General features: G+C 40.2%; 1 protein-coding gene across 50 annotated transcripts in view; it reads left to right on the top strand.

Moving 5' to 3' along the window:
• Positions 1-26,663, top strand: part of RIMS2 (regulating synaptic membrane exocytosis 2) — a 737,322-nt gene that overhangs the window by 290,652 nt on the left and 420,007 nt on the right. For all 50 annotated transcript variants that reach the window (XM_075125014.1, XM_075124984.1, XM_075124982.1 and 47 more), the window contains one exon: positions 24,802-25,727. In XM_075125014.1, coding sequence (XP_074981115.1) covers positions 24,802-25,727 — 926 coding nt within the window. The remainder of the gene's footprint in view (positions 1-24,801; positions 25,728-26,663) is intronic.

The raw sequence follows: 26,663 nt of genomic DNA, 5'->3' as shown, positions 1-26,663 counted from the left end.
TGGAGTACTGTGTCGAGTTTTGGGCCCCACACTACAAGAAGGATGTGGATAAATTGGAGAGAGTCCAGCGAAGGGCAACAAAAATAATTAGGGGTCTAGAACACATGATTTATGAGGAGAGGCTGAGGGAGCTGGGATTGTTTAGCCTGCAGAAGAGAAGAATGAGGGGGGATTTGATAGCTGCTTTCAACTACCTGAAAGGGGGTTCCAAAGAGGATGGCTCTAGACTGTTCTCAATGGTAGCAGATGACAGAACAAGGAGTAATGGTCTCAAGTTGCAGTGGGGGAGGTTTAGATTGGATATTAGGAAAAACTTTTTCACTAAGAGGGTGGTGAAACACTGGAATGCGTTACCTAGGGAGGTGGTAGAATCTCCTTCCTTAGAGGTTTTTAAGGTCAGGCTTGACAAAGCCCTGGCTGGGATGATTTAACTGGGAATTGGTCCTGCTTTGAGCAGGGGGTTGGACTAGATGACCTTCTGGGGTCCCTTCCAACCCTGATATTCTATGATTCTATGGTTTTCACAAGAGAATGATAATTCAGGCAATTTTAATAGTAGTTGACCATGTGAGGATTTTTTCAAGAAGAGGATTAATTATACCATAGCTAATTTTTTAAGAGACGTTTCATTAAAAGCAATAATTTCAGTTAGATTTCAGAGCTCCTGACAGTGATTTGCCTTGGTTTGCTAGGAAGGATCTCAATTGGTTTTTGAAAGGCCCCAACAAGAACAGCATCCCGCCCGCAGAGATACAAATAATGAAATTAAAATACCTTACCTGTTGAGAGTAATCTTTTAAAAATAATAACTTTCCCAGACCTGTAGAAGGAGATGGTTGTTAAATATGTATTTTTCTTTTTCGAACGTTTTCTACATTTTGTCATATGAATGTTGTGAATACACTATATTTGCTTCCTCAGAGGATTTTCCTAGTAGAATCTCAATAATTCTTATTATTTAATAGATAATAATTATCATTTACCCAAAGACCCACCTAAAAATGTTCACAAACAATAATAAAAGAAAACAAATGAAAAAACACCTACTTCTTAGCAAAGTTTTAAGCAGAATGTTGTAGTTAAATATTATATTTTTACCAGGGCAATATTGATAGGCTCAAGAAACCTAGAAAAGTAATTTGAACAGCCTAAAAATATATGAAAGGGACACTGTCAGCCTGAATATTCTCCAACCAGGGGTGTGTGCACGAATTTAAGTTTGACCCCTTTTGGAGGGGCACATTCTGTGCAGCTCTCTCTTCTTCCTCCAACTCCGGCCCTTGGAGGAACTCACTGCCCCCCACCGCCCAGGCCCTGGCAAGAGCTCGCTCTTTCCCCCATCCTGGCAGGAGCTCACTCTTTCCCCCACACTGGTAGGAGCTCACTGTTCCCTCCCTTCCTGCCCCAGCCCTGGCAGGAACTTGCTCTGCCCCTGCCCACCTGGCCCTGGCTCTTTCCAGCCTCCATGGCTCCAGGGCCAGAGAAGTTCTGTGCCCTATGACAATTATTGGGGGCTTGCCCCCTTTGTGCACACTGCTGTCTCCAGCAGACAGTTATGATGCAGTCTTTCAATAACAAGCCCAAAAATGTACCCATTGTGGGGGAGTGCAATTTTTTGTCTCTACTAGGTCCTGCGATGAGGTGTGGGGTTAAGCCACCCCATCACATATTGCGGTTGAGAAGAAAGTAAATCTTTAAACTGTTAATTCTAGTAGATTCCCCACTTGTAAATAATATGGGAATAACTGAACATATCAAATAAAAGTATGTGAAGAGCTGATAAACAGACTTCTTTCAACACCAGACCCTAAACAACTGTCCCTCTGCTCCCACCCCAGCCCCCAAATATTCCTTTAGAGAGTCAGGGTTTCTGGAAACTACTCTTCCTTTTCTAGGAAGACCTGCCCCCTTCTCTGTACACCTCGTGCCTCCAAATGTTTTAATTAAATACTCCAAAATGTTTATTTCACACTTACATTTCCAGGGTTTCAGCAGGTTATAGCAGTGCCGAATTTATTCCTAGAACATCTAATATAGGACTCCATACAGGAAGGCACTGTATAGAAACCATTTTCTTCCCTTTGTTTCTAACGATGAAGATAAGAACTGTTTCATGGGAGAATCATCATATCCTCATGGATTAATCTTTAAACAAATGTGGTAGAATGAATCAGTAGGAAAAAAAGTCTGTCATTTTCTTAAGGAATGAGTTTCATAGCTAGAAATAAGATGACACACTGTAAGCGAAACAGAGAAAACAGTCTCCAGTCTGAGATTCAGCTCTGGGGGGTGGATCCCCACCTGCTCAGGAGTACTCCTTTCCTTCAGTCTCCAATGCAGCAACTGGAAAAGTTCTTTAGCTGAGTGCCAGTGCAAGATGAAGGGGAAACTGAGTTGGAGTTAACCACTTGCTCACTAAGGTCCATGTATTGCCCCTGCTCCCTGTCACACCAACTTTCTGACACCCTTAAAGGAAAACACCAGTGTTTTCAAAATGGTCTAAACTTTTGTATAAGAATAACAGAATTTATTTTTTTAAATATAATAATGAAGAAAAGAAAAAAAATCAAACTGACTTTGTGAAGGCTGCCACTTCCAGTTTAAATGGCAGGAAATGTCTGAAATTAGGACACAAGAAACTCATTCTACAGTGGGAAAAGCCATGAAATTTGGACACAGATTTGGGGCAGCTTTTGAAGTGCTCACCTTGCTCACCAGGATGCAGCTTTGATGGGGCCAGGAGCAGTGGAGATATTTTCAGGGGCCAGAGGTGGGGGAGAGACCTCAACTAGGAGCAGGTGAGTCGTACTCCTTTCTTTTCTCTCCCCCACTCTTTGGCTTCAGTGTCTGGGGGTTGCTTTTCTCTTCCCGCAATCCCCCATTTTAGTCATGCTCAGGATGCAGAGAGAAGTGTATGGGGGGGTGCCATATGATGCACATAGGGCCCAGGCTTTGGGACTTTTCCTGCCCACTGCTGCCACCATTGAGTGGTGAGGTAATGATGGTGGGTGGTCTGCTCCCATTTTGAGGGGTGGAACAGGAGGTGGGTTGATACAGTTTGCCACCTAGCCATTGTGGGTTTCCTGTTTCAGCCCTTTCTTACCCTTAATCTAGTGTCTCTGCTGTTGCTGGGGCTAGGCTGATCACCAGTTTTGGGGTTTGGAAAGAATTTCACATGTGGCAAAACTGTCAACCTTCTGGGTGTTTTTTTACCTTTCATCCAGCATGCAGGGGAGGAAGTTCATGCTCACTGTCAGCTTACAGTTCACCATGGGGCTTTTGTGCCCATTGAGAATCACAATAGAACAACCCTGCCAAATAATTTGGGGGTGATTATCCCTGTTAGGTGATAGTTTTAAATAAAGTTGTGGCCTTTGCATTTAACCATGTTACTGTGTCTTTGTCTCATTGTTTCTGCATCCACGTCTAATTTCAGTTTGAATGCTTAAAATGGACTGCCCAAAGGAAAACTACTGCTTTTATTAACTGTATTCTCTTCTCAGAGATATATGTAGAAGTATCAGTTATGGTTGAATGACATGAGTTACTTGGGGAAGAGTTCTTTTCCCTAGGGTAACCAGGTGTCTGGTTTTCAACCGGAACACCCGGTCGAAAAGGGATCCTGGTGGCTCCGGTCAGCACCGCTGACTGGGCCGTTGACTGTTCGGTTGGCCGCCCCGCGCAGTGAGATTGGCAGGCTCCCTGCTAGCCTCTGCGTGGCCCCCGGGAAGCAGCCGGCATGTCCCCCCTCTGGTTCCTATGTATAGGAGTAGCCAGGGGGCTCTGCATGCTGTTCCCATCCCAAGTGCCGCCATTGCAGCTCCTATTGGCCGGGAACCATGGCCAATGGTTCTGGGTGTGGAGCCTGCGGACAGGGCAGTGCACAGAGCCACCTGGCCATGCCTCCGCATAGGAGCCGGAGAAGGGATGTGCTGCTGCTTCCGGGAGCTGCCTGAGGTAAGCTCTGCCCGCAGCCTGCACCCCTGACTCCCTTCTGGGCCCCAGTCCTGATCCCCCTCCCACCCTCTGAACCCCTCAATCTCAGTCCAGAGCCCCCTCCTACACCAAATCCCTCATGCCCAGCCCCAGCCTGCAACCCAACCACCTACCCCAGCCTGGAGCCCCCTACCGCAACCTGAGCCCTTCATTTTAGGCCCCACCCCGGAACCTGTACCCCCAGCCCAGAGCCCATACCTCCTTCCATACTCCGAACCTCTCTATTTCACCCCCCAGCCTGGAGCCCCCTCCTGCACCCCAAACCTCTCATCCCTGGCCCCACCCCAGAGCCCACACCACCAGCCAGACCCCTCATGCTCTCTCACATCCCAACTCACTGCCTCAACCTGGAGCCCCCTCCCGCACACTGAACTCCTCATTTCTGTCTGCACCCCCAGCTGGAGCCCTCTTCCTCCTGCACCCTAGCCCCCTGAGCCAGCCCGGTGAAAATGAGCAACTAAGTGAGAGTGGGGAGAGCGAGCAACGGTTGGCTGGACTGACACTCGTAGGAGGGATGGGACAGGGACAGGGCAAGGTGTTCGGTTTTGTGCGACTGGAAAGTTGGCAACCCTACTTTTCCCACCTTTGCATTATGCAATTAAATCTAAAATAAAGATTTTATCCTTCACCAAGGAGCCACTCCCTCTTTCTCCATTCCAATATACAAGGGAAATTAAAGGTGACACAGATGGCATTGTAAATTACATTGGTGAGTCAGCAGAAGTCTAAATTGGTATAACTTACATACCATGGCTTTGTCTAATTTACTGAATGTAGGCATTCTGTAGGCATAATTGAAACATCCTCATATGTCTCTAATACACTGTTTCTACATGCTAAGTTAATACCACTGGTACATAAGTGTTCACATAACTGTTGGGATTTCTCTTGTGGTAAAAGGCTAACTACCCTGTCATTCAACACTGTCAATTTGCACTGGTTTAATGATAGCGTGTATAGCAAACTGACATAGTAGCTGTTTCAGTCTCCACCAGCGTCTCTCAGTGTACCAGTCTCTCCTGCAGTGGCCTCACTGGTTGATTTTCTGTAGTCTACTGACCATCATCTGCAATCAAATATTCTGGGAGCCTCCACTTGTACAAACTGCGCCTCTTAAATCACATTGTGTGTATTGTCTCTGCTTCTGTGTGATCCCTGCGTTTCAATGCTAGCCTCCCATGCTGGTTTTGGATCATAACTCAGAAGCTTCCATACGCCTGGCTTGGTGAAGAAATACAATCCCGTATATACCGCTTCATAACTGAGTATCTTAGAAGCTGGCCCCTCCCAGGGTATCATGGCCACTGTGAAAGTGCCCAAGGAGAAGATAAAGACTTTCAGGCTGTGTTTTACTGCAAAGTTGCTCTGATGAAGGGAGGAAAGCTTTATCCTTTTCTGAAAATTTAAAGCTGATTCACGGCACACAGGACCTGGATTTAATTGTGGACAGCACTACAGCACCCTACACTATGTTGTTGAGAGTTCGGGAGGGAGGAAGATGTCTCAGCTGGGTACTAGGAGCAAAATTGAGTATGTGGCTGAGATTATGCCATGATCACAAGACACCTTCTCAGGTAGATGGCACAGAAAGGGGATGTGAGAGGTTCAGAAAGAAGACTGAGGAGATGCTCTGTCCCTCTACATAAGGTATGTTGCTTTTTATTGTTTTTGTAGATTTTGGCTTTTTCTGCATCTATCTATCTCTGTCTTATCACCACTTTTGTTGTTTTGTTAAATGGGCAGGTGCATCCTTACAAGAAGGTGGAGATGCTATCCACTTCCTCTACTGACTTCACCACTGTAGGATACATGGCAGCATTTCCCCCCACATATTCACAGCTTGTTTTGTAAGATTGATTGGATGAGTCGTGCTACATGACCAGCCTCAATATGGGGACAAAAAGGGTAAATGTAAGTGTTCATAAAAGGGAGAACAACATAGAAGCATTGAAACTGGCAAGATATATATTTATTTCAATAAGGTTGGTTTGTAGATTATGTTGTTTGAGCCAGTCCATAGGCTTCTGTCAGCAAGCAGTCCAGGACACTTTTCTAGTGGAATCATCTTTCATGCTGCTTTCTGTTAATCTCATGAAACATGTGTAATAGCCACCTATTTAGTAACAAGCAGAGGAAACGGGGATGCGGGCGGTGGGAACCATGAATCTGTCCAAGCTCCTTTTTGTCAGCCTGCAAGCCTAGGACAGCAATGTCGTGGACTAATGTGTCCTCGGTATTTGGAGGTAATCTCTGGTTAAATTAGAACTCCAGTTTGGCGATTAAATTGGGTGATCAAATTTACTTTCCCCATGTCCCCTTGAAATTCACTTATGACTCTTCACCTCCTGAGGCTGTTTCATGTTAAAAGCAACTATAGAGCAAACATATTGATCTTTCCCCCATTCAGTCTAAGCGGGTCATTCCTTCCTTACACATCTGAGAAAAGCTGTTTTAGCCTGCAGTAAGTAAACATGGTAGTACCACATCTCCAAACTCTTAACACTTCACATCTCCCCAATCTCCATAAAGGGAATTAATGACATGAAATAAAGTAGGTGATAATGCCCGTGTTATCTTGAATCCTTCATCACACCACCTTTCTAAAAGTATTTGGAATTCAAAAGTGAACATAAAATAAGTTTTACTGTATTATTTGCTATTCCAGGTGTGGGTAGTGCATTCATACCTCTTGCTAACCCTGTTCTTCTTTCTCAGTTACAGCCCATTGCTGCATCAATGCCAGAGTCAAGAAATGCCAGCCTATCTCAGACCAGGAGATTAAATGGGCATTCAGGAGCTCAAGTGGCAGAATGTTTGACCAATATCCATGCCAAGAAGAGAACAATGGCAAAATCATTCTTGAGTTTAAGAAGAATACAAAAGGAGTTAATGACAGCCTATCAGAAGGGGGGCAAGTTTAAAAGTTTGAGGAGAAACAAAAGGCTTCCTTTGAACACCAGGAGAAATTCAGGTTTGAGGACAGCAACTATGATGGAGCAAATCAGTCATGAGAGGGAAATGAGGTTTTTGTAGCAGCAGTTCTACAATGAACTCTTCAGAGACCATATACAGACATCAAGACAAACTAGAGGACCCCAGCCTGTCCCTGCACAAGTCCATTCACATGTGCAGCATGTACCAGCTTCTGAATTCAGTACCACAGCACAGGCCAATAGCAGTGCATACTACACCTTGTGGGTTTTCACCTGTTTCCTCCCAAGGGCCATAATCATGGAACTCCACCCCAGATTTACAGAGAATGGAAATCAGGAATCCATACAGCATTTCTTTCCCATAGTTCCTAGCCATAGTGGCAGACTATGTTTTGTTTTTGTGTGTGATTTTCTTGCATTGTTTTGTTCTGATCACTCCAGTCTTTATTATTTATTGAAGATGTTCTGCATACTTTGTATTAAAGAAAGTTGGTTCTCAGCCTTTGTCTTTATCAAGATGTCAGTAAGCAGATTTTATTAACCCCCCAAGCATCTCATTAAATTATATTCAGCACCTGATTACTTTACTCTTCACTACTCCATAAGCTTCCTTACGCAATTGTTATATAATCAAATTATTACTGAATATCCATGGTTAATCCTGCCACCTGCAAATAAAACAATCCTAGTAATAATAACCAATGCATATATTACAGTCTGGTACATTTATAGGTGCCCCTCTTTGTCCCCTCACATTCCCCTGCATTTACAAATAAACAGCATAGTATTTCTGTTTAGGTCTACACACTTGGTGCTAGCGGCATTTAAAATATCAGGCTCCTCTGCTTGTCTCTCTGGCTGTGCATAATTTGTATCAAATTCTGTGGCTTCCACAGTCTTTTAAACACCTTACCCTTGCTTTCATGAATGTTGTGTCGGCTATACGCAGGAGATACTATGATAACCTTATGTGGATTGCACTGTCGTGTGTCAGCAGGTGCTGCCACATTTCTACAATTATCTTGCCACTTCCTTTTCCCTTATGAGTGGAGCTCACATCCCTGCTCGTCTGACACTGAAACTTCAGGCCCAGCTCCCTATATAGATAAAGGTTTCCTTCCTCATCCAGAACTTCGGCAACCACTGCTACTTTTCCAAGGTCTTGAGAACAATAAAGGCCCACCAGTGTGGCATTGAAGTCTTGACTCAAAAATGGCATTGCACCAAGCAAATGTCCTTTTCAGACAATTGATGAAGGCAATAGAGTGGGCAACAGCTCCTCACTGGAGTTGCAGCGCAAATTCCATTTATTGATGCTCTTTGTCTCTGGCTTTCTAGCTGCATATTGGGAATAGCCTTTATTGCCCATGATCCAGGACCTTTAATGGCACTAGGTAAAGCATCTTCAGGAGCTGCAGCAAAAAATTGGGTCTCTGAGCTATGAGCAACCTAATTGTTTTGGTTGGTTGCCATTGTGTTGCAAAACTGTGAGTATATCCTAGTGACTTATGGGAGTTTGACCTCTTTTCTCACATTTCCCTAGAATTGCTTTCAAAATTCCCACAAGTCATTGCTGCAAGGAGGTGTACTTGGAGCTGGATGATAAGTATACAGAGAGCAGTACAACTTTGATGCTTGACAAGAGTGCTATGCGTGGACATGAGGCAGTAATGCACCCAAAACAGGATGGTTAGTCTGGAGGCACTGTACTGCTGTTATTTGTACTGGTGCAGTCTGACTAATTCACTTACTAATGGCACCATCTCTAGCGTAAATGCTCCCTGACAGGGCAGAAGGGCAAGACTGTACTAGAAAAAGCAACCAGCAAGAAAATATAAGATAAAGCAGAGGACCATTCAATGTATCACAGTCTAAATGAGTGAGAAAGAAGGGAAGGTAACTATTCCCCAACAGAGAGTCTGTATCATCATCTTATATTTCCTACCACAGAAGCCTTTTTACAAAGAGATAATTACTGGCTCTCTCTGCTGGCAAACAGATCTGTTTCCTATTCTCCCCATACCTCTGCCAGTTTTTGGAAAATATCAAGATTCAGACCTATGGTTTTGCACATATAGCTAGTAATTGTTAATGTAATCTGCTACCACATTCTTTCTCCCTGGGACATGCCCTGCTTGCAAATACAGATTCTTGTTCTCAATTCTTTGGATATTTGTAATGATAGATTTCTCATCCATGCAGACTTGGATTTTTCTTTCTTGTTCAGATAAGGTCTGTATATGCTATTAGAATCTTTCAGAAGCCACATACGAATCATTTGTAGAATGTTGAAAGCTGCGAATGGCTTCCAAATTATTAATGCTAATTAGTGTATACTCTATTTCTCTCCACTGCAGACCAATAACCTTGCTTGAATTGTCCATTTAGAGATGCTCTCCAACACATCCTTGGAAAGCTGTGTCCAAAACAGTGGGTGGTGCAAGTGGCAGGAAAGAATGAAGCTGAAGAAGTATCATTAATGACCTCCCGCACAGTAGATATTCTCCAATTCTCTTCTGTTAGACTAACCTTGTGATCCCAATTTTTCTGTTTATTCCTCTCCTGGAGCAGACACGCTTTCAGTCCAAGTAATAAAAGTTGTCATCTAAAATACAGGTAGTGATGATAGATAAAATCTTTGGAGAGGGGCTAACTTTCATTACATGTCTGTTTCTGTGGTCATGATTTTTTACACAGCTATAGTTTTTCCTCTCTTTCCTGAGGGAAATTCTGTTGCTGTGTAAACCAAATTGATAGTTAATCTTCAAAATTCCAACTCTCTAAGCAGCATTGATTTTTCTTGATTTATCACAAGCCCTAAAGCTGTAAGGAAGTAGCCGACTACTTTGTAATGGAAAGATAAGCGTTCTTGAGACTATGCTATTAATAGCATATCAGCTAAATAAACCAGTAATCTAATTCCATTGCTTGGGGAGACATCACCCTCATGAGTAAGGTAAACAACCTCAGTGCCACTGATAGGCCACATGTAATTAATTTAATTTGATACTTCTTCCCCTCCCAGCAAAGTCTCAGCTATATCTTGTACCTGTCATGCATTGGTACACTTGGCTATGCATTTAAAAAAAATTGTGTAGGCCATTAATTATTCAATTGCAGGTTGCAACCTTCAAATCTTTCAAGCTATCCATTCTGAATGTTTTGATTCTTTAAAAAGCATTTAAATTATTAAAAATCAACATGGCTGCACACTCCCCTGAGACTTTCTTTACTGTAAAGAGGGTGTTTCAAGAGATTCTTGTTCCCCACTTTCTTCGTCTGTCAACTCAAACATCCCAGACGTCACATGGTCTTTTATCTCCTCTCTCAACGTTGACCTGGCCTCCTTGTCTAATGAAGCACCCAGAGGCTCTCATACTTGAAAAAGGCTTCCATGAAATATATATTTAGCCCTTCTTGCTGCCTAAGGTAACAGCGTATATAGTGACTCTAAATTCTTCTAAATGATTATACCTTCCAGAAATATGCCAGTAGTTGTGCTGGTGTAGTACTGTTAGTATTTTAAAAGCTGTTATCGGCATCTTCACAAAGTGTTTTAACACGTCTCTTCCCTTATCAGAATGTATCATTTTCTGTTAACTGATGGCTCACTTTCTACTGGGAGACTGAATCATGGCCAATGGTTCTACTCATTCTACTGCACTTTCATTTGGTAATTTGGTGTTGTGTAAGGCACCCAGCTGTCACACCACTGAACAATTGCAACCCATGTTTTTCCACCAGCTGCCATTTGGGCTTCTGGATGGCTTGGTTAGTTCAGAACATTTCTAGAGATTAAATAAACAGGGGTGTTTGAGTGGGAGTTCTGTTAGAGGAGAAGGTATTTGTATGTATTTGTATTGGTATTTATAGACGCTTGTAGGGGCAGTTCTTGAGTGAAAAAAGCGATCCAGGTAACTACAGGCCTGTTAGTTTGACATCTGTAGTATGCAAGGTCTTGGAAAAAATTTTGAAGGAGAAAGTAGTTAAGGACATTGAGGTCAATGGTAATTAGGACAAAATAACAACATGGCTTTACAAAAGGTAGATCGTGTCAAACCAACCTGATCTCATTCTTTGAGAAGGTAACAGATTTTTTAGACAAAGGGAATGCAGTGGATCTAATTTACCTCGATTTCAGTAAGGCATTTGATATGGTTCCACATGTAGAATTATGAGCTAAATTGGAAAAGATGGGGATCAATATGAAAATTGAAAGGTGGATAAGGAACGGGTTAAAGGGGAGACTACAGTGGGTCACACTGAAAGGTGAACTGTCAGGCTGGAAGGAGGTTACTAGTGGAGCTCCTCAGGGATCAGTTTTGGGACCAATCTTATTTAATCTTTTTATTACTGACCTTGGCACAAAAAGCAGGAACATGCTAATAAAGTTTGCAGATAACACAAAGCTGGGAGGTATTCCCAATACAGAGAAGGACAGAATATCATACTGGAAGATCTGGATGACATTGTAAACTGGAGTAATTGTAATAGGATGAAATTTAATAGTGAAAAGTGCAAGGTCATGCATTTAGGGATTAATAACAAGAATTTCTATTATAAACTGGGAATGCATCATTTGGAAGTAACAGAGGAGGAGAAGGACCTCGGAATATTGGTTGATCACAAGATGACTATGAGCCGCCAATGTGATATGGCCGTGAAAAAAGCTAATGCAGTCTTGGGATGCATCAGGCAAGGTATTTCCAGTAGAGATAAGGAGGTGTTAGTACCATTATATGAGGCACTGGTGAGACCTCATCTGGAATACTGTGTGCAGTTCTGGTCTCCCATATTTAAGAAGGATGAATTCAAACTGGAACAGGTACAGAGAAGGGCTAGTAGGATGATCTGAGGAATGGAAAACCTGTCTTATGAAAGGAGACTCAAAAAGCTTGGCTTGTTTAGCCTAACCAAAAGAAGGCTGAGAGGAGATATGATTGCTGTCCATAAATATATCAGAGGGTTAAATACCATGGAGGGAGAAGAATTATTTAAGCTCAGTACCAATGTGGACACAAAAACAAATGGATATAAACTGGCCATCAGGAAGTTTAGACTTGAAATTAGACAAAGGTTTCTAACCATCAGAGGAGTGAAGTTCTGGAACAGCCTTCCAAGGGAAGTAGTGGGGGGAAAAAGACATATCTGGCTTCAAGACTAAGCTTGATAAGTTTATGGAGGAGATGATGTGATGGCATAGCCTAATTTTGGCAATTAATTGTTCTTCGACTATTAGCGGTAGATATACCCAATGGCCTGTGATGGGATGTTAGATGGGGTGGGATCTCAGTTACTACAGAGAATTCTTTCCTGGGTGTCTGGCTGGTGAATCTTGCCCACATGCTCAGGGTTTAGCTGATTGCCATATTTGGAGTCGGGAAGGAATTTTCCCCCAGGGCAGATTGGCAGAGGCCCTGGGGGTTTTTCTCCTTCCTCTGCAGCGTGGGGCATGGGTCACTTGCTGGAGGATTCTCTGCACCTTGAAGTCTTTAAACCATGATTTGAGGACTTCAGTAGCTCAGACATAAGTTAGGGGTTTGTTACAGGAGTTGGTGGGTGAGATTCCGTGGGCTGTGTTGTGCAGGAGGTCAGACTAGACAATCATAATGGTCCCTTCTGACCTTAAAGTCTATTATTCTATGAATAAATATTCAAGTGTCCCATTCTTTGTCCCCCAACCATTCCTACAAACCAGCAGCTGAACGGGCTAACTCGCATCCTTCAGATAGACACAAATCACTCAGTGGTGATGCCTCAAGTTCCCCCAGTATTTTTCACCCAAAACATGACATTAGAATTAGAATATCAAATTCAAATAGTTGGGAATCTGGATTGAAAATGTACTGTCTACTTCCTCCTCCTCTTACTGTGCAACTTTCAATATCCACAGTTCAACTTGTCTTCTACTTTCCTTCTTTAGTATTGTTCATCCTGCTTGTACTCCTGTCAATTTACTGAATATCAGATGTAAATCTTGCACCATAACAAGTTATAATAATAAAAACTACTTTTCATTTCCATAATGCCTTTCATCCAAGACTCTGAAAGCCCTTACAGATATTAATGAATTATGCCTAAGAGCAGCTCTCAGAGAGGTAGATCAAACATTAGTTCTACTTTTCAGATGGAGAAATTGAGACACAGAGGGTTTTCAGTAATTTGTCTTAGTTCATCGAAGAAATGACTGAGAACAAAGAATAGATGCCAGCTATTCTAATACCCATTCTTGGGCTTTAGTCACAAGCTCATTCTGCATATCCTGACTTTGGATGATCCTGAAAAATCCAGTCTGTCAGATAAATACATGTTTGTCACTGGGTTGTGAAGATGGAATTAATTTTATGTATTGTGCATGCTATTTATAATTACTCAGATGTACAAACAAGTTTACAAAATGTGTATTCTGTACTCCCACTGTATGAGAAAATCCAGGTCACTCCTTTTTTCTTTAGGCCAGGTTGAGGAATGTTGAACCTTTTCTTTTTCCCCAGCAGAACACCAAAACATCAGATTACACATTCTCCTTCACTCATGGTCTTATACATGCAATACTTCAGCCCCCTATGTGCTCTGAGTGGGGTCCTTTTGGATTTACTCATTCTTTCATTCTTAACTGCGGTCTGTTCCTATTTTTAATACATACCCACTTCAGCTTTCCTTAGTTGTGTTCACAAGATACTGTCATATGTAGCTGCACCTTTTGGTTATGTGTGTTATCTTGTGACAAGTCTGGGTTTAGAGTACCATGAAGCAAAGTTGATCAGTTCTTGCGACTATGGTTCTTGCGACTATGGAGAGGAGAATCATACCCTAATAAAAGGTATCTTAGCTTATTATAAATCATTTGATTTATGATTGTGGAAGTCGTTCTTTGCATTTTTGTTTTGGCTTGTCATTTTTTTAACTGTGAAAACTTCCTTGAAACAATGGATTATTTCTTTAGAGGGACAGTTACCCTCTTCACCAACCATTAAGGCTTTCTCTGCAACATTCATGCCAAAATACAAATGCTTCAAAATGTTGAGAAAAATCTACATGCTAAATGGCGCTGGTGGTAAAATAACTAAACACTTTTTACCTTTCAGGTTGAAAATTAGCTGCAATATATATGATGATATACTTCCCCTTAAATCTGAGAACCGAACTGAGCCATGAGAATGTCATCTCTTCATGCTCCTTTTCCTCACCAGTCTCCCATCCAAGGTGGGGAGAGTCTAAGTTGTTTCTTAATTTGAGTTTTCCCATGAGATACCACATTGTCATGGCTACTATATTTTCTAAATCACATTTAAACTGAAAGGTGGTGCTTTCAATCCACAAATTCTGTTAAGATTGAGTCTGTTTTTAGTAGACAGAGGGAGCCTTAATTAGGAAATAATAAGAAATTGGTATGGGTCAGAGTACTTGTTCATAAGGTACTGCAGAACTCTTTATTTTAATGCAAATGAGGGTAGCCATGTGTTTGCATGATATTCTTGTCACATTCCCATCTGCTTCTGAAGGTATGTTCTGATGCTTGCCAGTTGCTAGAAATAAATACTATACATTCATTTTCACTGATTTTTCAAATTGGTGAATAGAGCAAAAGTAATTCAAAGTGAATGTTTTCAGTTCTATAGTATGTTCAGCACATGAAACTGAAGTAGATCCTGTAGCTGGTTTTAACCTAAGTTTTCAAAAAGTATATCAAGATTTGTCCAACAAATATTTTAAAATAATTAATATTATCTATTTATTATCTGAGAAATATCATAACACAATAGAAGAGGTTGAACAGATGTACCATTAAATGCAAATACTAGAATAAGGCAATTGTAAGAGTAGTTTTTAAAATATGCCTGGGCCTGGAGTGTACATGTTGCAGGCAGTACAACTGTAGCAAGGCACTAATCAGCTAAGTACCATAATCCTCCTTATAGGGTAAATTCTTACTTGACCTCCAGCTATATACAGCACATGGTAACAGTATTAACTAGAACCCTCCTCTCATACTCTCAACGGCTTCGCCATTGGGTCAACTCTCTGTCTTGAATTATTAGTATTAGTTTTGTTTTATGCACTGTACCTTTTCTAGATGCCGTATATCTTTTAGTTGTATTTTGGAGGGAAAAGGATTGTAAAGAAATATCCAGCAAGTTGTATCTACTAATTAAGAGGCTGTTCATATGATTACACTGAAGCTAGAAGGATTAAATGAAAGTGCTAGTCAGCACAGAAATTGATGTATTCTCATTATCATGATGCTTCCTACTTCCCAGATGTGCAGTGGCTGATCAGAAGGTAATGCCAGGAAGAAAGGTGCTGAATGTGCTTTGTGAAAACAATGTATTATGCTCAGTATTTGTTGTCCTTTTGGGGGGAATTAGGAAAATATTTATTATTTTAAACAAAAGATTTATTTCATGGATTGGAAGATAATGTACTGAGCATTAGGCACAGGAGTGTAGCTGTTGTGTCTTTAGCAAGGTCTCATATCCGTGCTGATTTTTTAATTCAGTATTTTAACTTGAATGACATCTGCAGCGTATAGAATTTCCTTACAATACTGCATTTGTTTTAATTGTAATTTATGCAAACTTTTAGAATTCTACTAATAATATTAGTGTTTTTCTGTATCTTGAATGCCATTTCTTAACAGTTCATTACATAGGTTGTGGACATCCTTCCTTTTTATTCATGTGATCTCCTTTACATTGAGCACTCCATTATTGTTTACCTCACTCTCCATCTTTTATTTTACCACTGTATTATAATTGGTAGGGGGCCCCATTCTTCTCCCATGGATTGCAATTGGAGCAGGATTGAACCTAATAATTTCAATGTACATTGTGACTAGTTAATTTAATAAAAGGAATTTAGCATTTTAGTGTTATATTCAACACATTAAATAAATTGTTTTCTGGGAAAAGTAGGTCAACTACAGTTCACAAAGCTATAAAACATAGAAATCAGTAACTTTGAAAATGTTCGCAAATAACTAAAAAACAAAGAAAAGTTCTGGAATATTTTACCTACCTTATGAGGGGTAAGTAAGTGTTCATCTGTGAAGTTGACTAAAAAGACTACGAGATTGAAGTATTTAAACTATTAATTTGTCTGTTATTATTTTCAGTTATTTGCTACAATAATGAATTCTCAAAAGTGTGTGCGTGTGTGTTTGTGTTGTTTCCAGTTACTTTCTAAATCATCGTAAATTAGTGAACTTTCAAATAAAACTAAGTATATATTTTGGGGCTACAGTTCAAAATTATTACATGATCTTCGAAGAGGACATTTTATAAACTTCATGTTTTATAACTATAAAAGTAATTCTGCTCATTTGTTGAGGCTAATTCTGTTTATATTTCTCTAAGTTAAATAGTTAAACATTAATAATATTTGTTGTAAATATCAGTCATAATAAAATGATTAGAGCATCTTTCATTATCAGTATCATTTTCCCACATGCAATGCTCTTGATGTAATAAAGAAAATATATTATTTTTGTACTTGAAAATTGTGATTTTTTTAAACAAAGGAATAATTGATTAGAAGCTTTGCCGACAAACAAAGGCATGTCTAAAATCATTTTGGTTCTTTAACTTAAAATGGCAGAATATTTTATTATTTTGGTTACAGGCAGCAGCTTCTCTTTCTTAGTGTAGCCAGTTTCCTACACAAGTTAAAATATCCTAGAATCAGTGATATTGTGGAATAAACATGTATTGGATGCTGCATTTTTTATAAGGTGTATATGATTTCAAAATGAAAGTCCAGGTTGTTTTGTATATCTCTGCAATCACATCCTGTTCAAAATGAGGTTATCAGTGATAAATGTCATTATGTTAATGAATTTGTTACCACAAATGTCCTTTCACTCTGTTGATACCAGATTGAGCCCATAGTGAGTGTTTTTCTATATTCCAGTTAAAGCTAACAGATCAGCAACTGCAGTGTGATTTTTTTCATGCTTCAGTAAATTTTATAACCCTCATTGCAGGCTTAACTCAGTATTGCCTGGAAATTCTTAGATAGAAAGCATTACAGAGATACAAGGTATTGTTATAAAATGTAATTTGTAAGGAGATTGTTGAATTGAGAAATTAAGTGATATTTCAGATAAATTTTATTTAATGATTTGGTTACACAATTCAATGCTGGACCAACTGCAGCACTGTCTGTTCAAAGGACTATTAGTTAAATTAGCCTGTAAAATGAATATATTTGTTGTGTATCACACTAGGCTGCTGAATTGGCTCAGCACAAAAAACACGGGGTCAGCTGTATATGTCCCATTTCCCAGTAGAGTGAGAAACCAAATAAAAAGCACAGATACAGGAAAGATTCCATGCAATATAGTACTGTACAGTATGTGAGAATTGGAAAAAGGGAGGTCTAGGGAGAAAGTGAAAGTAGTTTAAAGCATTTTTACAGGAAAAGGTTAATATTCTCAATAAATTGGAGCAATATCTGTTTTTTGAAATGTGTGCAAATGGTTGCTTATGTAGAATATGATTCAGCAATACTGCGTCAGGAACATTATGTACACAGAATGAGAAAATAACTGAAATTAATACAGATACAGCATTTGTAACATTTACAAAACAGCTAAAATTTGGCTGGATTCATTACTGTGGAAAAGAAAATATAAGGAAATATTTTAATGAAAAAATCTCATTGTAGAAGCACAGAAAAGACCTTGGATATTTCAGCCTGATCTCCTGCACGCTGCAGGATTCTCTCTCTTTAGGTCGAAAATCTGTGTTGTTTTGAGCATTCAGTTTCTACTCTCAGTTGCATTTGAGGATTCCATACCCTACACAGGAGAATAACTAAAATCGGGGAACCCCAGAATGGACCATCAATTTCTGTGGAGTCATTCCTGCTGCAACCAGTGGCCCCAGTGCCTCACTTGCCAAGTCCATGCAGTGCTCAGCCCCTGCCTTCCAGCTCACCTTCCCCATCTCTGATAGGTGACACAGGCTGCTGGAAGTGGGGCAAGTCTGGGCAGATGCCCTGGGGGTAGCCCTGGTGAAAGAGCTGTCCTACAGCTAACCCACTGACCACTCAGGTTAGGCCCCACCAGCTCTCCTTCAAGATGCTGGGGCACTGTGGGGCCAAAACTTCGTGAGTGGCATTGCAACCTGATTCACAGGGGTTGCAGCACTGCTCAGGTTTGGCCCTATGGCCACTCTGACATGATGCAAAGCCAAATCTGAGCAGTGCTGCACCCCATGTGTACCACGTTGCAATACCACTCACTGAGTTTTGATCCTGCCACCCCCCATGTTGACAGAGGGACAGCAGGTCTAAACATGAGTGGGCAATAGGATGGCCTACCCTGCTTCTCTTTCCTGATATGAATGTACTGCGCATACAGGTGCAAGTGCACTGATTAGCACTTGGTCACTTGGGCCCAACTGTCTGATGCATCCTTTTAGGATCCAAACGTGCAAGGTCCTGAATGGCTCCAGCTCAGGTCCAGGCACTTTTTTTTGCACATCTCTAAGAGATGGTTTCTCAACTACTTCCCTACATCTTACTGGAGGTTAGGAACCTGAGCATTTCTGAAAATCCCACTTGGTACCTGTCTTTAAGCGCCTAGATACCTTTAAAATATGGTCCTTAAAACCTATATGCATTGGAACCATTCTTAAGCAATTTCTCAGAGGAATCAAAATATTGGTAACCAAATAAAAGTGATCATCTCATAAAGGAGGAGCAAAATTTGCTCCATATATTTGGAGATTTTTTGGGGTGGTCTCTTACAAGTAGTTGCATAATAACCCTATGTCTTGTACAGCTTTCCTTGTAGATTTCCAGGGGAAACTGGAGGGAACCAGAGGCATGCATTGCTTCTAAAGTGTCTAGTTTGTCACTCTGAGGATTACAGTAGTGCCAACTTGTGTGATTTTTGTCATGATTCTGTGATAGTGATTTTTGGGATGTTTGTTTTTACCTGCCTCATGAAAACATGATGAAAGGTGCCAACTCACAAATTTTCCCTTATTCATGGCCACCATCTCCTATGATGTCCATGGGGCTGAAGCCTGCAAGATGACCACTCATGGAGTTAGCAAAAACAGTCACTTGTAAGAGGTTGTCTCTCTTCAAAGGTATAGTATTGTCACCCTTACTTCCGTGCTGCTGCTGCTGATGGTGTGGTGCCTTCAGAGCTGGGTGGCTGGAGAATGGTGGCTGCTGGCTCTGCCCAGCTCTGAGGGAGTAAGAAAATGTGGTCTATGGTCACAGATGACGGGTGGTCACTCTTCACAATTTCTTCACAGTTGAATTATAGGCAGAAAAGTTCTATGGCCTCTGCAAGTAGTCGTTTGGGACAGGTAGTTTCTCTTCAGAGATTGTTGCTAAGGCAGGTTTTACTGTTTCTGCATGTGGAAGTGAGGCTGCCCTTAATAAAGTTGGCTGTCACCTCCTGTTTTCAGTGAGATTGAAGCATGCCCATAAGCAAAATGGTGTCATTCTATGGTTCAGGAGGCTGAAGAGGACACAGGGGCTGTGTTCAGGTTGCCAACCCTCCAGGATTGTCCTGGAATCTCCAGAAATTAAAGATTAATCTTTAATTAAAGATTATATCATATGATGAAACTTCCAGGAATACATCCAACCAAAACTGGCAACCCTAGCGGGGACCAGCAGGTAATGGGACACTGTGAGGAGGACTGCAGGGCATTGGGGGAGCAGAAGGAAGATTTAGGGATTGCAGGGTAATGGGGTGCAGAAGAATGTGGGGGCAGGAGGGAAGCTGAGAGCATGCAATGTTGGGGGTGGGAGATGGAAGGCACAGAATGGCAGTTCCCTCAGCCTGATGGTAGTGGTGGGTAAGGAGAGTCTCTCTGAGCAGCAAGGGGAAGGCAGTGTTGCCAGTTCTCACAAACTGATTGTGAGTCATGGGATTTTATTGCCTGAAGGAGAAACTTTTGCAATCTTACAGTTTCCAGGGCTGAGCACAAGGCCAGAAATCTGTGTGAGCCTCGTGACTAAGGACACAGACCTGCTTTGCCACTGAGACCTGCCTTCATGTATGGCCTTATAACACAGAGAGGCAGTAGAAGGCAGGAGAAGTGGTGGCCAGAGAAGTGGTATTCCTTGGTCCCAGCTAGAGAAGTCCTTGGACAAGCAGGAAGTAGAGAAGATTGCTGCTGGGTCGAAACAGTAATAGAAAATGGATTACAGTTTCCCTATCTCAGGGATGAGGATAAGTAAATGATGTCACCATCTGGTCAGCCAAGGAGAGTGTGCATTAAAGGCTGACTTTTCAACCTGAAATTATCACACATGTTGGTAGAGGAATAGAGGGGAATTAAAAAGTAAAAAGACAGACTAAAACCACAATTTAAAAAAAATCATATTGTTTTTGAGGAGCTGATGTAATTTTTGATCTCTTGAGGTTGGCAATGCTAATGTTAAAATAGTACTTAGCATGTACAGTTTTCATATCACTTCAAAGTAACTCATTTGTATATGGAAAATATATTTTGAAAACATTGAAGTAAATGTTTTTTGTACACATTGCATATTAGTCAGTGCTCATTATTATAAATATCTTCTCCTGGTTACATGCTCATTTATGACAGTATTGAAATGCAATTTCCCTTTACCAAAACAATGGCACCTGCAATTAAAAAGTGAACCTAGTTTTTCTAATGCTGGGAACACAAATAATCTTTCTCAAGAAATTCCTTTTAATTCTTTATAGATACTAAGGATAATTTGTCAGATCTATAACACTGAAATATTTGTATCTTTGAAAATCCAGAAAAATTAATCTTTTTCACAACAATAAACATACACACAAAAACCTCAACAAGATAAATCCATCATCTTTCTAATTCTGTTATATTATGTATGATGCAAACATTTTTAAATTGATTTTTAAAATTATATTTGTTTCTCAGTAATTTGGTTTGTAGGAAATGAAGAGCAAACTTTTTGGTAAATCATAACTAGACTATGCAACAAGGCAACTAATTTTTGTATTTGTAAATAGATGACTATGGTCCAGGCTAAACCAAGTATATCTTTTTATGTTTAGCTACGCAATAACATCTCACTTGTGTGAAAACTGTAAGCCTGTGCAGATAAATTTAGTGCCCAAACTGTTGTTTTTACATGGGGTACAAGCATAATTTTTTCAACACTTTCTGTACATAGTGTACGTAGTACAAAATAAGATCATAACCAATGAATTAAGCTGTATGTTAATGGTCTGAACACAGAACTGGGAGCCAGGGAGTATTGAGAACAAATTCTGAATGTGATATAGATACCCTTTCTACTGCAGCATTGGTGAATTGCAAGGGATTTTTGAGTGTAGTCACTTTTAAAAATTTAATGGAAACTTACCTCAGCCTATTTTGTTTCTTCACAAAACTCTTGAACTGATTTAAAAAGAAAATACAACTGTGGATTTTCCTTTCAGCGAAAAGTCCAAATGAATGAGAGTCTCATCAGGCTTAGGCTCCAGCCCCTGAAATCAGTGCCATCAGAGAAGGGAGGGTGATTATTCCTTCTCTACTTTGCTTTAAGTACTTATCCTCCAACTTTTCCAGCATGGTGTGGGGAAGGGAATCAAGTAAATTGACTGTTTGAGCAGAAGGAGCTCAGATTACAGCTGAGCTATTTGAATTTCTATGGTACTAGTGATGTCACTACCACACTGTAAACAAGATTTCCCCTGATATGAAGGTAAGGATGAGCCCCACACTAAATGTCATGGATCTGAAAAAAAGGAAAGCTTTAAAAATATGTTAGTATGAATTAATAGCAAACATATGTGAAGGTTGTTGGGATTTTTTTTCTTTACAGTTCATCTTTAATCTGTTTCAGCCTTCAGATCTGTAATTAAATTGGGATAATATTTCTGTAATATGCCTCACATACATGTTTAAATATAATATTTGTGAAGTACTTGGAAGTTGAAAAATACTATATATATTTTTATTTATTTTTATTAATCAAAAGGGAAGAAATCAAGCTGTCTGTGCTCACTTTACAGTCAAAGAATGACCTTTTCAAAAAATGTGTTAATTTTCAGAAAAATTACCACAAACATTGCCTTTTTGACCTGATAGTTGGATGTTGCACATCAGAATTATTGACACATTCTCAGGGCCATATTAGCTTTGAATGTGCCAGTGTACTTCTGTAAACACAGCAGTAATGATTTCCCTTAGTGCATCTAGCTGGGGGAGCAAAATGAAGGGTTTTTATAAGACACCTTAAAAGTAGTTAACGGCAAAGAATGGATTAGACAGAAGCTCATAATGATCAGTGGGAATTAGCTTTTAATCTAAAAATAACAACAGATATATAAGGTGGTGTCGTAGCCATATTGGTCCCAGGATATTAGAGAGATAAGGTGAGATTCCACTCTGAGAGAGGTGAAGTCACAGGGCTAGGCACATGTATGGGTTCACTGTGAGACCAGGAAGGGGTCAAAGATTATGCATCGTAGGAGGGAAAACAGCAAAATAAAGACAATGGACTTCAAGAACACAGGCTTTAGCAAATTCAAAGACTTGGTAGGAAAGATCCCCTGAGAAGCAAGTCTAAGGGGAAAAAAGAGTTCAGGAGAGTTGGCAGTTTTTTAAAAGAGACATTATTAAGGGCACAAGAGCAAACTATGCCTATGAATAGGAAAGATAGGAAGTATGGTAAGAGGCCACCCTGGCTTAACCAAGAGATCTTCAATGACCTGAAACTCAGAAAAGAGTCATGCAAGAAATGGAAATTAGTTCAAATTAAAAAGGATGAATATAAAAAAACAACACCACGCATGTAGGGACAAAATTTAAAAGGCCAAAGCACAAAATGAGATTAAACTAGGCAGGGATATAAAGGATAACAAGAAAGCATTTTACAAATGCATGGGAAGCAAGAAGAAGCCCAGGCACAGGGTAGGCCCATTACTAAATGAGGAGGGAAAGACAGTAACAGAAAACACAGTGATGACTGAAGTCTTAAATGCCTTTTTTGTTTCATTTTCACCTAAAAAATTAGAATTGATCGGATGACTAACAGAGAACAGCAGTGTAAATGGGGTAGGATCTAAAGCTAAAATAGGAAGAACAAGTTAAGAATTTCTAAGACAAGTTAGATGTCTTCAAGTTGGCAGGGCTTGAGGAAATACATCCCAGAATACTTAAGGAACTGGCTGAAGAAATCCCTGAGCATTAGCCGTTATCTTTGAGAACTAATGGAGGATGGGAGACATAACTGAGGACTGGAAAAGGGCAAATACAGTACCTATCTTTAAAAAGGGGAATAAGGACAATCCAGGGAATTATAGACCAGGCAGCTTAGCTTCGGTACCCAGAAAAATAATGGAGCGAATAATCAAGCAATCAGTTTGTAAGCACCTAGAAGAAAATAAGGTAATAAGAGTCAACAAGGATTTGTCAAGAACAAATTGTGTCAAGCCAACCTAATATCCTTCTTTGACACAGTAACAAGCCTTGTGGATAGGGAAGGAGTGGTAGATGTGGTACGTCTTGACTTTAGTAGGGCTTTTGATACTGCCTCTCATAACCTCATAAACTAGATAAATGTAGCCTAGATGAATCTACTACAAAGTGGGTGCACAACTGGCTGGAAAAACACACTCGGAGAGTAGTTATCAATTGCTTACAATCAAGCTGGAAGGGCATATTGTGTGGGTCCTACAGGCATCAGTTCTGGGTCTGATGCTATTCAATATCTTCATAAATGATTTGGATAATGGCCTAGAGAGTATACTTGTAAAGTTTTCAGATGATATCAAGCTAGGAGGGATCGCAAGCACTTTGGAAGACAGGATTAAAATTCAAAATGATTCTGACAAACTGTACAAAATGGAGAAATAAACAGGATGAAGTTCAAAAAGGAAAAATAAAATATACTGTAGTAGGGAAGGAATAATCAGTTGTACAAATATGAAACAGGAAATAACTGCATAGGAAGGAGTATTGCAGAAAAGGATGTGGGGATTAGAGTGGATCACAAACTAAGTATGGGTCAACAACATAATACTGTTGCAAAAAAATCAAATATAATTCTGGGATGTATTAGCAGGAGTGGCATAAGTAAGACACAAGAAGTAATTCTTCCATGCTACTCAGCACTGATAAGGCCTCAGCTGGAGTACTGTGTCCAGTTATGAGCACCACTCTTCAGTAAAGTTGTGGATAAATTGGAGAAACTCCAGAATAGAGCAACAAAAATGATTAAAGATCTAGAAAACATGACCTTCAAGGAAAGATTGGAAAAAAATAAGTTTCTTTAGACTGGAGAAGAGAAGACTGAGGAGGGACATAACAGTCTTCAGGTACGTAAAAGGTTGTTATACAGAGGAGGGTGATAAATTGTTCTTCTTTACCCCTGAGGACAGAATAAGAAGTAATGGGCTTAAATTTCAGAAAGGAAGATTCAGGTTAATTGTTAGAAGAAACTTCCTAACTGTAAGAGTAGTTGAACACTAGAACAAATTACTGAGGTAGGTGTGAAATCTTATTGACTTGTAATTTATATCAGGAAATATAGAAGTTCGTAAGATAGTTGTCATGCTGTACAAGTGGTGTAAGTACTTACATTCTATTTTTTAAATGTTTAATTATTATGACATTAACATTTTTCTTTGTAATGTTTTTGGCTTCAGTGAATTATGAACCTTCAATAAATATACAATGTGACATACTCTTAAGTTTCTGCAAAAAAATAAAAATAAATAAAAGGTGCGAGCACACTTGCAATCAGAAAAGAAGTCAGTGGAATGATCGTGTTTGAATCTGTTGACCACAGTACCTTCTTAATCCATTTAAAGTAACAGATATATTTATGCTATTGGAAGTATCGACAGAATTTTCTTACTTGTTGTTTGTCTTTGTTTACTTAGGAAAAGAAGCCCATCAGTATCGAGAGATCAGAACAGAAGATACGACCAAAGGGACGAGAGAGACGAATATTCACAGTATGCTACATCAGACAGTGCAATGCCAAGGTCACCATCGGATTATACAGATAGGCGATCACAACGTGGGTCTCAGCTGTACGAAGAACCTGAACGTGGTGACTACAGAGATTCTAACAGAAGAAGTCGCAGACGTTCCAAAGAGTATTCTGTAGAGGAAGATGATGTGCAGAACAGAGAGGAATATGAGAGGCAGAGGCGAGAAGAGGAGTACCAGGCACGATACCGAAGTGATCCTAATTTGGCTCGTTACCCTGTCAAACCACAACCATATGAGGAACAAATGCGTATCCATGCTGAAGTATCCCGAGCACGCCATGAACGAAGACACAGTGATGCCTCGTTGGCAAACACTGAACTGGAGGAGTCCCGGATATCTATGCTGAGGATGGAACGACCATCAAGGCAAAGATCTATATCTGAGCGCAGAGCTGCCATGGAAAACCAACGTTCATATTCTGTGGAAAGAACTCGAGAGGCTCAGGGACCAAGTCCCAATCGTCAGAGGACAACAAATCATAGCCCTCCAACACCTAGGAGGAGTCCAATTCCTCTGGATAGGCCAGAAATGAGGCGCACTGATTCATTAAGGAAACAGCACCATTTGGATCCCAGTTCTGCTGTACGAAAAACAAAACGTGAAAAAATGGAAACAATGTTAAGGAATGATTCACTCAGCTCAGATCAATCTGAGTCAGTCAGGCCTCCACCACCAAAGCCACATAAAACAAAAAAGGGAGGTAAAATGCGTCAGGTTTCACTGAGCAGCTCAGAAGAAGAATTGGCTTCTACTCCAGACTATACGAGCTGTGACGATGTAGAGATTGAAAGTGAAAGTGTTAGTGAAAAAGGTAAGACCATTTTTTTTTTTACTATTTCAGTATTTAATATGGGTCATTGTTTATTCCATTGTATTTTATCTTATTTAATATACTTGATTGAATCATGTGATCTATAGCTGTTCTCATGTGGTTTTCAGTTTCACATGGTGGGTTTTTTTTTTTTTTTGCTTTGTTTTTTATTTTGAAATATATTTAATGACAAATTGCAGTAAGGGTAACATGGAGAAGAACATTACAGTTTATAAATTAATTTGGGTATGCTACTCATTTTTGACAGGGACAACTGTGCCTGTTGAAAACTTGATTAACTCTTTCAAGTATCTGGGTAGTGTTGTCACATAAGATTTTCTTGGTCAAATGATTGAATGAAATCACAAACCTGTCAAAAGGCTACATTTTTAATGATGTTGGCTGAAATAGTAAAATATTTAGGACCAAATTCTTCCTTCAGTTATGCTTGTGAAAGCTGAGTGATATCAGTATGGTTGCACAGAGGAAAGAGAGGGAAAAATATGACCCCTGTTTGTTAAATATGTGAAACTATTTAGCTGAGAGGCGAGGAGGTGAAGATTAGTGGTTGGTATGGACTGTGCTGCAGAGAAGACATACACACAAATTTTATGTTTCTGTAGCAGAAATGCTTATCTGACCATTCTGTGTGTCAGGAAGTCAATTTGTCTGTTCGTTAGGCACATGCAAAAATGACTCTACTTATCTAATGTTACAAAAATAACATTTCTTCCCCATTACAGACTAGAATGGTTTGAATATGCTGAGGTAAAAAGCAGATGAAAAGTCAGAACAGCACAACTGGTCGGGGAGTCTCAGTAGTGCTTACAGTTGCCAACTTTCTGATTGCAGAAAACTGAACACTGCTGCCATACCCCTTTCCCAAGGCTCCATCCTTGCCCCACCCCTTCTCAAAGGCCCTGCCTCCACTCATTC

This window comes from Caretta caretta, chromosome 2, assembly GCF_965140235.1.
Source record: "Caretta caretta isolate rCarCar2 chromosome 2, rCarCar1.hap1, whole genome shotgun sequence".
Lineage (NCBI taxonomy): Eukaryota > Metazoa > Chordata > Testudines > Cheloniidae > Caretta > Caretta caretta.
The sequence above is the reverse complement of the archived record's forward strand: the minus strand, read 5'-3'. Positions and strand labels throughout refer to the sequence as shown.